Below are 14,926 nucleotides of genomic sequence, written 5' to 3'. Positions count from 1 at the left end.
TGCTTATGGTTTGCCAAGTTTGTAAGTGAAAATAATAGGTGTTAAAATAGTCATTTTATCAACGGAAGTTAAAAAAGATCTTCTGTTAGTTAGATATCAACAAAACCTGAATGGGGAAAAAAAATAAGTATTCCTACACATTCAGCTATTCTGAATGTGTGACAAGACTGTTGTCTACTGGGGAGGAAGGAAGGGAGAACACCTTTAGCTTTGTGATACTGCCAGTGGAACTAAATCCATCCTTTGTGAGGTTTATAGCAAGCCAGTCATGCTGTGAATTCTGTTTTTTTCCAGAATGAAAAACCTGAAGTGTGCTTTTTGCAGTCCAGCACCTTTAGCTTATTATGACATTACTGTAGTGTTTTATTGATCACATCTATTCTTAATTTCTACATGGCATTTTTGAAAAGAGATCCCTGTGGATTAACATGTCTTTCCTTCTTTTGGTTTAACTGATCAAAGATTACTCACTAACCTTGATTTTTCAATTGATTTGCTAGTTGAACAAAAGGTCTTTGTTTCAGGATGTTGAGGACAGCATACACTTCCCACAGAGCAGGTGAAAGTCCATCTCCTGTTGGCTTATAACAGGATTAAAGAAACTAAACTCCATGTATACTTATGAGAGGTGGGTGATCTCCGAGAATGGTAGAAGCTACCACTCCTTTTATGACACTGACCAAGAATGTGAATTTGAGACAAGCCAGATGCTGAGTAAGTTGCTGTTAGTGTTTTATGAAAGTCTTGGTTCTGTTCCTAGAAAAAACTGGTCTCTGCCACAGGATCTGCCACTTCAATGTTAACTGCAGCTTCAGAGGGGCCAGAGGCAGTTGAATTTGTTTACATCCCAGGGCAGCTTGCTTCACCGTACCTGACCTGCATATAGATTGCAAGCAAGTGCATGGGAAAGGCCTGTCCATTTGACATCTATAGAAGCTTCATCTGGAAAGGAGAGTCTGTCATGTAATAGGTATTGTCAGCACCATCTGTTACGGACCTTCCCACGTAGGGGTGTCTTGGATGCTTTGCCCACCTTCTCCCCCATGACCTGTTGATAAGAGAGAAGGTCTTTGGGGCTTTCAGATTAACCTTTCACTATCCATATATTCTAGGTTTCCCAAAAGCACTCTGCACTGAAATCCTGCTTAGGGAACCCCTGATGTTTAGCTTGTGAAAGGAAGACATTTCATTTAACTGTATGTTCTGCCAGAGGGACCTAGCTCTGCTCAGAGCAGATCACTGTATGCAGACGAGGGAGCCCATGGAGAAGTGGGCTGGCCTTCAAGGCAGATGGTAGAGCACAGAAGCAAGCAGGTAATGTGGTGCTCTGTTGGTTTGAGCTGTACATAGCGCTTCTGGAGGATTAAAAGTTAGCAATGTGTTAAGTGTTCAAAGAGGAGGCATCAGCCACCCACACGGTGGTTCGCTTGGATCCCATAATTAAATCTCCACAATTAGTTAGCCAATTTAGTTGGCTACTCATTTACTGAAGAAGTTTTTAATATTGAGGGGGATAGCTCTTTGATATTGTTGAAAAGGGGGGGGTGGTGGTTAGGGAGAATAAATGCTTTTTCCTTGCCTTTTTCAGCTTATAAGAGTAATCAGAAGCAGATGTGACAGGTATTCAGCAGAGTGTATTTGAGCTAACTTAATTAACTTACTGGATTCATACACATTGGTGTAATTCAACTGTGGCCTTTGTACTGTTACACTTAGGCATGTTTCCAAAAATGGTAGGAGTTTTAGTGATCAGTAGCTGAAACCGTGAAACGAGTGTTCACTTCATAATTTTTAACTGGGAGCACAAAACATTTTTCTTTTCAATTACTGCATGCTTTGTAGACTCAAACTTTTTTCTCTGCAGAATGATGGTTGGCTGGTAGTGTTCAGCCTTCTGACCCTTCTAGAATGGAGGCATGAGCCAGTCGTGCTTTGTCTAATGCATCAATTTGCCAGTCGTGCTTTGTCTAATGCATCAATTTATCACAAGCAAGTGCAAGAATCGTTTTGAATATTGAAGTAAATTGCTCACTATATTTTCTGTGACCCAGTAAAACAGTACTAAGTGTGTGTATGGGGGGTGGGTGTGGGTGAGAAATCCAAGATGAAAATTCATAATACTCTAGAAAATTAGATTCTGTTGGTGACACCACTCCTTATGATGTTTAAAACAGAGCTGCTATTTTAGTTGAAGATTTAAAGCTTGCACACTTCTGATTTCCTCTTAAATACAGTGTATTTTCTTTTCCTTAATAGAATCAATTTAATGTAATGTTATTCTTCATATCTGCTTGAGCTCAGGAAGCATGAGGTTTGTATTTCAGTAATGAGGAAAAATATTTCAGGAGATGTATGCGGTGTAGTATAGCAGGGAAAAAAATTGATAAGAGTTTAGTAATCTCTCTTGCTTTCTGAAGCGTTGGCATTGTGTTCAGGCTTACTGTAGAGGCCTGACTTCTAAAAGCTGTATGTTTTCATGAAACCACTTGTCATTGCTGTGGCTCAATGAATGTATTTGTGGGGTTGTTTTCAGTTGGGTTTTGGTGGATTTTTTGTTTTGTTACAAAATCAATAATTAACTGTTGTAAAAGCCAGTTGGGTTGTAGACTGTGTTCTGTACTGAATTGGAAGGGGGGAGAGTTTAGTTTTCCAATAAACAATTCTTCAATTTTGTTTCAATAAGGTTGAACCACTTTCTTTGACTGAGCAACATGCTTTTATTCCAGAATGAAGGGCTTCAGAAATTTTTTCATCGAGTTGACTAAATCGACATTCCTGACAAACATTATGATTTCACTAATTCAGCATTTTCCAGTGGAAAACTACTCCATCAGAAATTTAAACCAGATCCAGTAGCTAGGACCACAGACATTTTTAGCTTTTTTCTACTAACTTCACAGGCATTTAAATAAAATTACTCTACTTCTATATAAGTCCTTATTTTCTTTTGAATTACGAACTGACTTAATGAAAGATGTAATTATTTAGGTGTTGATGCCAGAGCATTCAAGGAAATAAAGCACAAACTCAGGCATAAGGTTTGTAACTCCGACCACAGGCAAGATGAGGAAAATATGTGTAACCAGTGTTGGCAAATGGATTTTAATCCTGTTTCAAAATAGATTGAGACTGTGGAGGTTATTTGACCACGTATGCATGTTTTTGAGCAGGCTTAGCTTTAAGCTATAGTTTAAAAGTGTTTGGGACTAAAGTGAATTAAAGCAACAAAAAGCAAGTCAGGACTAAAGGACTGGATGTCAGTATGTATTGGTCTTATCTATATATTTTCTAGGTAATTTTACTGATTAGTGTTTGGGGATTTATTTTTAAAGAATAAGAGATTGATCGTTTACTGTAATGTGGATTCATTTCTGTAAAAAAAAATGCAAGCAGAAGCGGTGCAGTTGCAGCTTAAATAGTGGAGATTCAGTAAACTAGTTTATTTCTAAAACCCAAATATCAAGAGGAAATATGCTTTTGTGCATTTTTTAAAAGCAAGCCCTTATTGCATCAAAGGTTGAGCAACTACCTAAAAGCTCTCTAAGTTTTAGTTTAATGGTCCATATAATGGGAAACATTAAATTCGCTTTAGCATTTATCCCTCTAGTGTTTCCAAACACAGGTTCCAGTTCTGCCAACACTATGGATGTTTAAGTTTAACAGATGAAGAGTCTCATACATCTATCACAGGAAAATAACAGAACACTGATTTGAAGGAGTCCTGGGCTAGAAAAGAATTCTTTCCAAATTAATCGAAAGTACTCATGCATACACCTGTGTATGGAGATGAAGGTGGATTTAGAACTGTTATTGTTTTCCTGTGGAAAAAAAAAGTGAAATACAAGAACCACCACAGGGTCTCCTCTGCTCCAGCATTATAACATGCTTACTTGATTTTTAATAGTTCCTGTAACACAGTACCAGCATAGGGAATTTGTCGACTGAGAAGAAGGGAAGAGATGGAAGGAGGAACTTTTTAACGGAATATTTTCTGAGTTAGTGTGGGTTGTGAATGCTGATGCCACCTGACAGAAGGACTGGTTTCAGTAAGTGGAGGAGGATTTTATGTGGTGGACATAATCACTTCATCACTAACAGATGAGTAGCACTGCTAGAATACCACCTGGAATATTTCAGGCAGGAGGAAGCAGCTGAAGAGATTTCTTTGATTCTGAAAGCAGAAGTATTGAAAATGCAAATAATGTTTGTTTGATTGTCTTGCCTCTGATGCAACTGCTAGATGTTCTCCTTTCATTCCATAAAAAGTGGTAAGAAAGTCAAGATGACCACTGTTATATACATTCTTACAGTTTTTTACATTGAAATACTTTTCCGGGAGATGATAAATGCGGCTCTTAGGCTACCACAGCATTAGGCTAAGACCCTTGAAGTACCCCATCACCCCCTTCCCTCCCTTCTTGCTTGTAGGTTCTGCAGCATTTGGCAAAGTATCAAAAATCTATGGAAGCCTTTAAAAAGGTACCTTGGGGTTACTACTGCTAGTATCCAGTAAGGCTGAAGGTAGCATAAGCAACACTGTTTCCCGGCAGTGGTTTTGTAGCTTATTCTGAAGCACAGACTACTGTTGACACATTCAGTTCTTTCCTTCTGTCTTTCAGAGCTCAGTATATTGCCTGCACCTTGCTGCTTATTCCTGCCCATTTTCACCCTGCCTTTTGACTTAGTGTCTTGCTACCTCACACCTACCAGTTCTGTGCAATCCGTTATTTTACCTTCTGTACTTTAAGAAGCCTTGCAAATAAGCAGCTAAATTATCTTTCTTTGCAGCTCTCCTCTTTCTAGTAATTCCTCTTACTACCTATTAATCAATCCTCAGTGCATCCTTCTCTGTATTTATTGCTGTGTATCTTCTTTTGTTTGTGTTGCTTATCTGATATTTAAATTATAACAAGGTAAGGACTTTGCCCTCTTGCTTTGTGTAAGTACACAGTGTGCTCAAAATGTTTAATAATGTGTCTTGCATTAAAATGTATAAGCTCAAACTGTCTAGAGATATCAATACTAAGAATCTTACTAAGACTAAGAGAATAAATGGAGGAGACCCTTGTATTTAGTCTAGTGTTAGTTTTGTTTGTGCATCTGTATCATGCCTATTGCGCTGGAATAGAATTTTCAGGGGTGTTTCTTTGTCATAGGATATATCAAAATAATGTAGGATATATCAAAATAATGATTGGAAACAGTTACATTTTCTCTGGAAACTTTTGACAGCTGTTTCCTGGCCCTAATTGAAGGGTTTTTTTGTATTCTTTGTATTGTGCACTATAGCCTATGATAAGTGGAGGTAAGTCATATTTAGACTACCTGAAGTTTGTAGGAATATTTTTCCCATTGCCATATTGAAGAGTGTCTCTCACTGACTTACCCCTCCCTTTCTGGTCTAATTTGAAGGAAGCGAGTAAAGGAGAAGTTAACCTTTGTTTCTGTGTATTCTTGCAGACTTCACCATCTAGAGATGCCTCCTTTCCATATAAAACTCAGTTACCGTGTATGGTGCCAGCCTCCGCTTTGACCAGTAGTGAGTACAGCTCAGAATCTAAAATACTGGATTATGTGCAAGAGCTGGACTCTTCCTTCCATCCAGTCTTATCATTCCCTTCAGGTAAGTAACACTGTGACTCTTAACAGTGGTTTTTCTTGTGAGAGCTGTAGTGTTTATGGACTAACTTTTCTTTTGAGTGATTTTTAGAAATTAATTCTCTTACAGAAAACCTCACACTGGCATACGTGAGTTTAAACTAAATGAAAATCTTAACTTCATCCTGACATTTGAAAAACACACCTTCTAGGTTTCCCATACCAGTAATGTGATTACAACCAAGAAAGATTGGTCAGGGAAAAGGTACTTTTTGCACATTTCACGATGTGTCTAATTGAGTTAGTGTTAGTCCTTTAGATGGTGCTTTTGCCAACACACTACCATATCTTGGTTGTGTTGTTTTCATAAGCAACTTTCAGTTCAGGCCCTTTGGACTAGGTCCATAAAGCTTTATTTAGGTTTTCTAATTGTTTTTGTGATAGTCAGCTTTTTTGGTGATCTTTGAAGTTTATGGTTTCTGTCATCTGATTCTTTAATCTTTTTGAACAATAATGCAGATGTTGTTGCTTGTGACTCAGCCTTGAAACTAGTGCAGGTGTGACTTGACAGCACTTGGGGCTTCAAAATAGCATATTAAATGCTGTTATCAGCAGAAGGGATTCATACTATTGGATTTGGGGCGGGGGAGGCTTACGTTAAGAGAAACCTGTTTCTAGGTAGTTGCTGACCAGTACAGGAATTCTGCTTTTTTTGAGAGGGCTTCTTTGCCACAAAATAATCCTGAAGGTGAGGCTGGGACTTTCATGGAACTGTTTGAGTCTTTAATCAAACCCACTGTCTTCCCAGAATGACAGTGTAGACACTGCAGCCTGGTATTTGAAGCCAGGGATTAAAGTAAGTCTTGGGTTTTTTGTCACTGGCCAGTAGAGAAGACTGAATTGTGGACATGGAATCCGAAGGAGGTCTCAACTCTTGTAGGTTTACCAGGGTTTACATCCCATGTATGGGGTAAAGAGGAGATTATTTTGAGGAGCAGATAGGGGAAACAGAACACTCACTCCCAAGAGTGCAACAGCAGACATCCCGGTCAGCAGGACTCTGTTGTGGAGAGAAGAGAAAAACACCTCTTAAATCTTTCTTCTTTACACACACGCTCCATCACTTACCCTGTGACTCTGACAGCCCAGCTGGACAGGAGCCAGGGCGTTAGAAGTCTGTTCAAGGATAGTCATATAAGGCTTGCCCCTTGTGTTCATTCTTACCTTATTCTTAAGGGAGACTAGGAAGTTTAACAAGAATATTGACATTTTCTTTTCTCGAAAAAAGATTAATCATCATGAAAAACTGAAAGGCTTTCGATTGCATTGTGACTACTCTTGGTCACTTTGCCAGGATGGAGGAGGAAAAATGTTGCTTTGGCTTCATTCCGATACCAAGAACATCTTTCTTTTGAGAAATATTTGCTCTCTTTTCAAGGAACCTTGCTAATAGTAGTTGTGACAGCAAAAAAGTGCTAGACCTACTATGTCCTGCTCACATGCAGTCCTTGTTTTTGAGGAAGGCTAGATTCATGCTTTGCTCTGTGCTTTGTGTACTTTGCTCACTCTATCTCCTCATGAAGACTGCTAGCCTGTTGGCCAATTTCATGTTTTCTTTGCAACTTCCTTAGTTATCCTTTTAAATACTGCATGTGGTGTGCCCACATCTTTTATCACCCTCTTCTGAATAAAAAAAGTTTGTCAGCAGAGTAAAATAAAAGGGTTTTGTTTTAATTTCCTCTGTCTGTTAAAAGGTATTTGTTCCATTTTGAAACTCTGGGAGTTTGATTTTTTTAGTATGCGAGGAGGGATTCAAGTTCAAGATTCAGATGATGTTCTCTCTTGTACATTGTTTTTTACTTTCAAAGGAGAACATTAATTTGCAGACAACCTAGTAAATACAGTGTAGTGGGACTGGCTCACTAGTGTACTCACTTCTGGAAGCATAATTGTCCTTACAGTTCTAAGTCTTGCCTTCAGAGTCTCCAGATTAGCAGGGTTCTTGACCAAAAATAAATATGTTAGTGGTTGCAGCATCCCTTTCATGTAAAAGCATCTCTTTCAACTTGCACCCCGATAACTGGAACATTGTATCTAAGAAGTTTGGGTTTCTGGTATTTCTGCACCTAGGCTGTGCATAAACTGGAACAAACACTCCTGCCCTTTTTGAATAAGATACAGGAGCACATAATAAAAAAATCTCTGAGACATCCAGGTTGTTCCCCAGGGGAAAAAAAAAAAAACCAAACAAAAAAAACCCCAAAAAACCCAAGCCAGGAGAAATGTTTTGTTTATTTCTTTACTTAAATGTTGTGACTAATAAACCTTTCAGGCCTTCTTTATGTTTTACTCAGAAGGAGAATAGGAAACACAGCAAAAACCTTCAGGTCTTGTGACAAAATATCTAGTTAGATCCATATCAAATTGAAATAAATTGTTCTTTTTAGTTAGCAAAATATGTTGAAAGTTTCTGTCCTGGCAAGTCCTGAAGGTACAGGAGGCTAAGGTTGTATGTAAATAAAAGTAGTTTAATGCCCACCCTTTGGCCCTGCCCTTGGTCCTCTTCTCATTCTGGACATACTTGTCAAGCCTGCATCTTACATTGACATATTTCTTTCTTACGTTGGAATATTTCTTTCTACTTACTTTCTCTTCTTTCTTGTAATTTTGTTTCTGGAAAGGCTTTTCAGATAGAGACCTATTTTTCTTAAGCCTTCCTGCCTTACAACAGTGGGTAAATTCCTTACCACTTGAGATGTTTTGCAGACTAATTCCAAGTCAGAACTCCCTCAGGAAATGAATCGTATTGCTCTGCTGTAGCCTTTGCCAGAGAGAGAAAGAAGGAATGTACCTTGAAATTACCTCTATGCTCTCAGCAGTAACAATTTCCAAAAACATTAATTACTTGTACCCAAAAGGCTGAATTGAAGCCTTTTCAGATTACAGGAAAAGTGCACTGTGCGCTCTCTGCTATGCTGGCTTTTGTGCAGGAGTTAGTCAAGAGGGGAAGACCCCAGTCTTATCTTCACTTGGTATCCTCCAGAGCTTGTTTCCATGAAGAATAATTCTGGAGTAATTGCAGGTACAGATGTAGTTTATTCCAGAGTAAGACACCTTGCTCTCTCTTACTTAGACTTTGAACACCAAAAAAAGTGCTGTTAATTTACTAAGTGTGTGTGTACCTGCACTGGGATTTGTTCAGGAGCATTCCTTAGGTTTGAGTCCTACCTTGATCTGAGTTGTCTTGTCAGCCCTTAGAAGCTCTGGAGAGAGCTAGAACCACTTACGTATACTGCCTTGGTCAGCACATATGGCAGTGTAGCTTCACACCTAAACATGGATTTGCTTTTACCATGGCATAACTCTTACTTCCCATTAATAGAGAGACAGGTACCTTGAGTTCTTACCTCCAGGCAATTAGTGGAGATTATCTTGTGTAGTACTTAGATAACTGATAGGAAAGACTACAGGTCTTTGCCTGTAGTGGAGGATAGCACTCGTACAGTACCTGTCTTGCTGTGGTGGGTTGACCCTGGCTGGATGCCAGGTGCCCACCAAAGCCCTTCTATCCCTCCCCCTCCTCAGCTGGACAGGGGAGAGAAAATATAACAAAGAGCTTGTGCGTCGAGATAAGGACAGGAGAGATCATTCACCAATTACCATCATGGGCAAAACAGACTCAGCTTGGGGAAAATCAACTCAATTTATTACAAATCAACCAGAGTAGGGTAATGAGAAATAAAACCAAATCTCAGAACACCTTCCCTCTACCTCTCCCTTCTTCCCGGGCACAACTTCATTCCTGGATTTCTCTACCAAACCCCCCCAGTGGCACAGGGGGACGGGGACGGGGTTTACGGTCAGTTCGTCACACGTTATTTTCTGCCGCTTCATCCTCCTCAGGGGGAGGACTCCTCGCACTCTTCCCCTGCTCCAGTGTGGGGTCCCTCCCACGGGAGACAGTCCTCCACGAACTTCTGCAATGTGGGTCCTTCCCACGGGCTGCAGTTCTTCACAAACTGCTCCAGCATGGGTTCTTTCCACCGCGTGCAGTCCTTCAGGAGCACACTGCTCCAGCGTGGGTCCCCCATGGGATCATAAGTCCTGCCAGAAAGCCTGCTCCATGGGCTCCTCTCTCCACAGATCCGCAGGTCCTGCCAGGAGCCTGCTCCAGCGCGGGGTTCCCATGGGGTCACAGCCTCCTTCGGGAACCCACCTGCTCTGGCGTGGGGTCCTCCACAGGCTGCAGGTGGATATCTGCTCCACCGTGGACCTCCATGGACTGCAGGGGGACAGCCTGCCTCACCATGGTCTTCCCCATGGGCTGCAGGGGAATCTCTGCTCAGGCGCCTGGAGCATCTCCTCCCCCTCCTTCTTCACTGACCTTGGTGTCTGCAGGGTTGTTTCTCTTACATGTTCTCACTCCTCTCTCCGGCTGCCGTTTCCGTCTGTCCCAACTTTTTTTTCCTTAAAAATGTTATCACAGAGGCGTTACCACTACTGCTGATTGGCTCGGCCTTGGCCGGCAGCGGGTCCATCTCAGAGCCAGCTGGTATTGGCTCTCTTGGACACAGGGGAAGCTTCCAGCAACTTCTTACAGAAGCCACCCCTGTAATACCCCCTGCTGCCAAAACCTTGCCACATAAAGCCAATACACTTGCTGAGAATTACCTTGCCTCAAATTTTCTTTTTTACTCATGCAAAAATCACTTCTTTGAAAGGTTTGGCTGGCCTTTTTTGGGATATAGTCATCGAGTTTTCCTTTGGTCTCACCAGTTTCAGGATGTGTTTACCTATATTGTCTTCAGCTTGACCCTGTGAAGACGCTGCTGCCCTATAGACAAGTGATTGATACTTGCAGGAGCTACTGAGTACTGCCGTTCATCATGAGTTGAAGGACTCAAGGCAGCAATATTGCTCATAGATTATGTTACATAGTGTTGTGTAAATTGATTCCTAGACCTTTAGTGATGATACATAAATCATTGGTTCATAGGTTGCCATCTTTCTGATACAGACCCCGTTCCATTTGAATTTTTTTTTTTTTTTGTTAGAGATTCCTCTTCACATATACTTTGAAACATTATTAAGGAAGGATGACATCAAAGGAGAACCTGTTGATACCTCATCTTTGGGAGCAGAGTTTAAAGCATCTCCAGACAATGGTATGTAAAGCAAAATATTTTAATACTTGCATGACCATTTTTCATTCATTTGCCAGTACTTTCTGCCCTGAAAAGGTGCAATTTATAAACTTATCACAAAGCAGGCTATCAGAGAAGGTAACTGGCTAAGGCTTTAGGTGGAAGAGGAATCTCTTCCCACACCACAGTGTCAGGTTCTCCTTTGTTGCACTGAAATGATCCCATCAGAACCGTAGGAGGGCACTAATACACGTGGGGGGAGTTTGGACCATGGGTTCTCTGCAGACACAGGTGCCTGGCTGCAGTACTGCTTACTGTTTGGATTCCTATCAGGAGTCTGGTTTTTTCCATTACAAATAGTTCAGTAGTTGAGATTGGCTGTAGATTGCACCAATGGACAATTAAGTTTTCAACTTGATACATGCTTTTTCTGTTGTAGACTATAATCAACATAATGTTTCTGTCAAACAATGGAGCAGTGACTGTTTATCTAATTCCAAATCTCAGTCAGTGTCAGGAACATCTGACCAGCTGTCAGAGGGAAGAAAGAAAAGGCATCTAAGTGAGACAGCAGTAGGTAAGAGCAAAATGGTATTGCTTAAGACAGCACTACTTCTTCTAAAATCTGTACTGTATAAATGAGTTTGTTATCACTGGGCTTTGAGAATTAATTTTGTCTTCAAGAAAGGATATTGTTATGCAACTTTACAGGAGTGAAGAAATGGACTTGGGACACCATGAAAATCATTTGCTATTTTCAAGCATAGTAATCCTTCTCTTTCTTCTTGAGTATATATTACAAAAGGAGACAAGCTTCTGTATTTTATTTTTTGAATACTCTTAAAGGAAACTGCTTAGGAGTCCAACTGTGTTTTTCTAATACTGGGTGTCATTTTTAATATGAAGGGTTTTTTTTATAGTAGTCAGTGAAACAGACTGAATTGCAAAGCTATCTGTCAAATCATGTGCCCAACCAAACATTTACTATTCCTGGCATCTTTGGTCAGCTATGTTTCATTTGTTGTGTACTGTCATTTGTGGTTCTGGTTTCCTTTCAGACTCTTAAGAGGACTTGTGGGTAGCCAGTGCCTATAATTAGTGTTTTCACCCTTGTTATCTTTATGTTTTAAGGCATTGAATCTCTACTTCAGCACCTGGTAAATTAATAGAAAGTGCCCTGAAAGTTCTGTAGAATAATGTGATAATTTAGGGACAAAAAAATCAGCATAGCATTGTAAAGAAAAATAGCATCTTACCTGTCCAGCCTATTAGAATGTAAAACCTAACAGATTCTGTTGCAGACTCATTTATGTGAACTTCCAGAAAACTTTTGGCAAAATTCCTCACAAGGCATTTGAAGAAAATAAATCACTGAGAAAGAGGACAAACTATATTAGTTTAAAATTTCTCCTAAGAGAGAATTAAAAGATCAGTTAACATTGTGGAAAAATGCACTTCTGGTGCATATCCAGGTAAAACTGCTAGTGTAATCTTGCAGTAGAGGTGGAGATATGGGAATTACTGCAGAGATGATTTAACCAAAAATTATGATCTATTAAAAAAAAAACCAACCAAACCCACAAAAAACCACCAAACAGACAAAAAACCAATCCACCCCTCCATCTCCCCCCCCCCAAAAAAAAAAACCCAACAAACAAACAACAAAAAAACCTATTGATTAGAAAGTTACAGGAGAGAGTAAAAGGATTTTTTGGACACACTGAAAACTCTCCGATTTAGATGAGGTTTTTTTTCTCTGCATCATTCCCCTTGTACATTACAGTCCTCCCCTTTGCTCTACAGCCTTCTCTTACGCTCTGTGTCTGTCTCTGCACGGGGGTGCTGTGCCTTGTCCCCTGTCGCCATCAGTAGTCCTTTTTTCCATGCTACCCGCTCCCCTAACCAGTCACTGGTCCCCAAAAGGCGGATGCTGACACAGTGTTTCTTGCAACCACATTGTTTCCCTAAGCGTACTGTCATGCACACTGAGATCAACAATTGGAGTTGCTTGGGAGCACTAGTAAGAGAGAAAACTTCTTGCTGTAAACCTTTTGAAGTTACAATTAGTCTTCTGCCAATAGTATTTAGTTCTTTGAGTTAATGGAACAAGAAAGCAATCTTTTATCACGAGGATCATAGTTTCCCCAATGCCAGAAAACCACTATGTGATATATTCATGAGTGGCAGCAGAAGTTCTAGCTTATTAGTGCTACGGGTGTAGTACTACATATTTATTCCTAATTTGGGCGCTGTCTAGGAGAGGTCATCCATGGGGAAGGTCAGCCTGATGAACAAGGCCAAAAATAAAAGCTGTGTGCCAGGGAGTTGCAGAGCTGCGTGGGAGATGAGAGTTCATGTCTTCGACCCAGCCTATGCAATACAGTCTTTAGGATCAGTCTTACCTCTTTTTCCATGTTGGAATACACTGATTCTTTTTATTAGTTGGTATATTAAATCTGAGTTCTCTTTTGTTATTGGAAATTAAGGTAGAAGGAAAGCAGAACACAGGTGGTTAAATTCTGAATCCCCCTAAATGCTGCTTATACTGGGACTGAATAAGAGTAAACAAGAATTACGATTTGTCTGGAGCAGTGGACCACTACTAGAAGAAACTGCACATGGAGGTCTAGAAACTAATTTTGTTACCCTTGCTGCCAGTTTTGTTTTATCATTTAGGAAGGAAGAAACCATCAGTGAGGGCTCAGTGAACTGGTATGTGAGTGAGATGCACCCCAGCTAGGGAAGCGCTGTTAGGGAACACTGGGGAGCGTTCTTCTAAGTCTGACTGCATTTGCTGTGTGTGTAGTCCGTGGCAGCTCCTGAAAAAAGAAGCAGCGTTTGCCAGTATGAACCTGGTTCCACAAGAAGAAATGCATTGTAGAAGGAGAGGGATGATTTTTGTGAACAACAATGACAGGATGAGTAGCAAGTGTTTATTTAGATGGCTTTTTTTAGTATTCAGTAAATGGTAAGTGGTTAGCTGTGGGCTTCTAGAAGTGACTTTACTATTACTGTATGGAAAAATATCTTTAGTCTAATAGACAACAGTCGGTATGCATTTTTCTTATTTTTTGTGACAGGCGAACGTAATGGTAGGTTTGAGACATTCTCCTTTCAACATGCAGAACCAGAATCCCATAGCAGTTTTGCTGCCATGACCAATGTCAATGCGATGTCTAGGCCCACTCACAGCACTTCATCACAGGTAAACCAAAAGTGTATCGCTGTCTTAACTGAAATATCAACAGAGAGTTGTGCAAATCAATAATCCAAAACCACATGCCTTTTACATCTAATTTAGTGTTAAATTACAGTACAGAGCATTTTTACAGTGAATTACGTGGATTACATTAAGTAATTTATTCCAGATTGAGTATGTGGTGTTCCTAAAACAGATACTTGCTTGTAAAAGAATTTTGCAGATCATATAACTGGAGTGTAAATTTAGTTTATTGGCATTGGGCCTTTCATTATTTTTTTTTTTTTTTCCAAGTTGAATTAAAAATACTGTGATTTATGTTCCGAATTTTACACAAGGGATCTTATGACTCTTTTTTCTTGGTGCAGCTACATAAAATGGCCTCATGGTGCAAATACAGTCACAGAACTTGTTAACGCTCAGGTTCACTATTTAAAACTTTTTGTGCAGAACTACAGGCAAAGTCTCAGGTATATAAATTTGCTGAGCAGCAGCAGAGCTCTGGTTCAGTGAAGTCCCTCCAGAAACACACTTAGTTTTATTCGAATTCATTGAGAATTTCATAATAATATTGAGATTTCAGTCCCACGGTTCTGCTGAGCCTAGTGGTATACTGGTGCTCTGTAAGTCGTCATGATTCAATCTGGTGATGACTCCTGGAGAACTGAGTTTAAATCTGTGTCCCCTATGCAGTTTTGACAATGCACACTCCTCCTTTTTTCCCTTGCTTGAGCAGACCATTGTCAAAAAACACCTAAATGAATGTTTTAGAATAGCCTGTTTCCACTGACGTTTGGCTAAAAATTGAGATCTTGTAATATGGAATGTATCATGATTTAAAACTAAACTTTCTCCTGTAATCGAGGAACTTAAGGTTTTGACCCATGTAGGTTCCATGCACTAGTGGGCAAAGAACACCACCAGGAATCCTACTATGATCACAGCAAAGAAATTCAGTTTCTGTCTTTTGCATGTCTTTCAGAAA

The 14,926-nt window shown here is 40.0% G+C and overlaps 1 protein-coding gene across 7 annotated transcripts in view; it reads left to right on the top strand.

The window, feature by feature from the left end:
- Nucleotides 1–14,926, top strand: part of KANSL1L (KAT8 regulatory NSL complex subunit 1 like) — a 67,684-nt gene that overhangs the window by 41,417 nt on the left and 11,341 nt on the right. For all 7 annotated transcript variants that reach the window (XM_069782026.1, XM_069782022.1, XM_069782019.1 and 4 more), the window contains 4 exons: nucleotides 5,461–5,623; nucleotides 10,653–10,763; nucleotides 11,182–11,319; nucleotides 13,823–13,947. In XM_069782026.1, coding sequence (XP_069638127.1) covers nucleotides 5,461–5,623; nucleotides 10,653–10,763; nucleotides 11,182–11,319; nucleotides 13,823–13,947 — 537 coding nt within the window. The remainder of the gene's footprint in view (nucleotides 1–5,460; nucleotides 5,624–10,652; nucleotides 10,764–11,181; nucleotides 11,320–13,822; nucleotides 13,948–14,926) is intronic.

Source organism: Haliaeetus albicilla, chromosome 4 (genome assembly GCF_947461875.1).
Source record: "Haliaeetus albicilla chromosome 4, bHalAlb1.1, whole genome shotgun sequence".
NCBI lineage: Eukaryota > Metazoa > Chordata > Aves > Accipitriformes > Accipitridae > Haliaeetus > Haliaeetus albicilla.
This window is presented reverse-complemented; position numbering and strand designations above follow the sequence as displayed.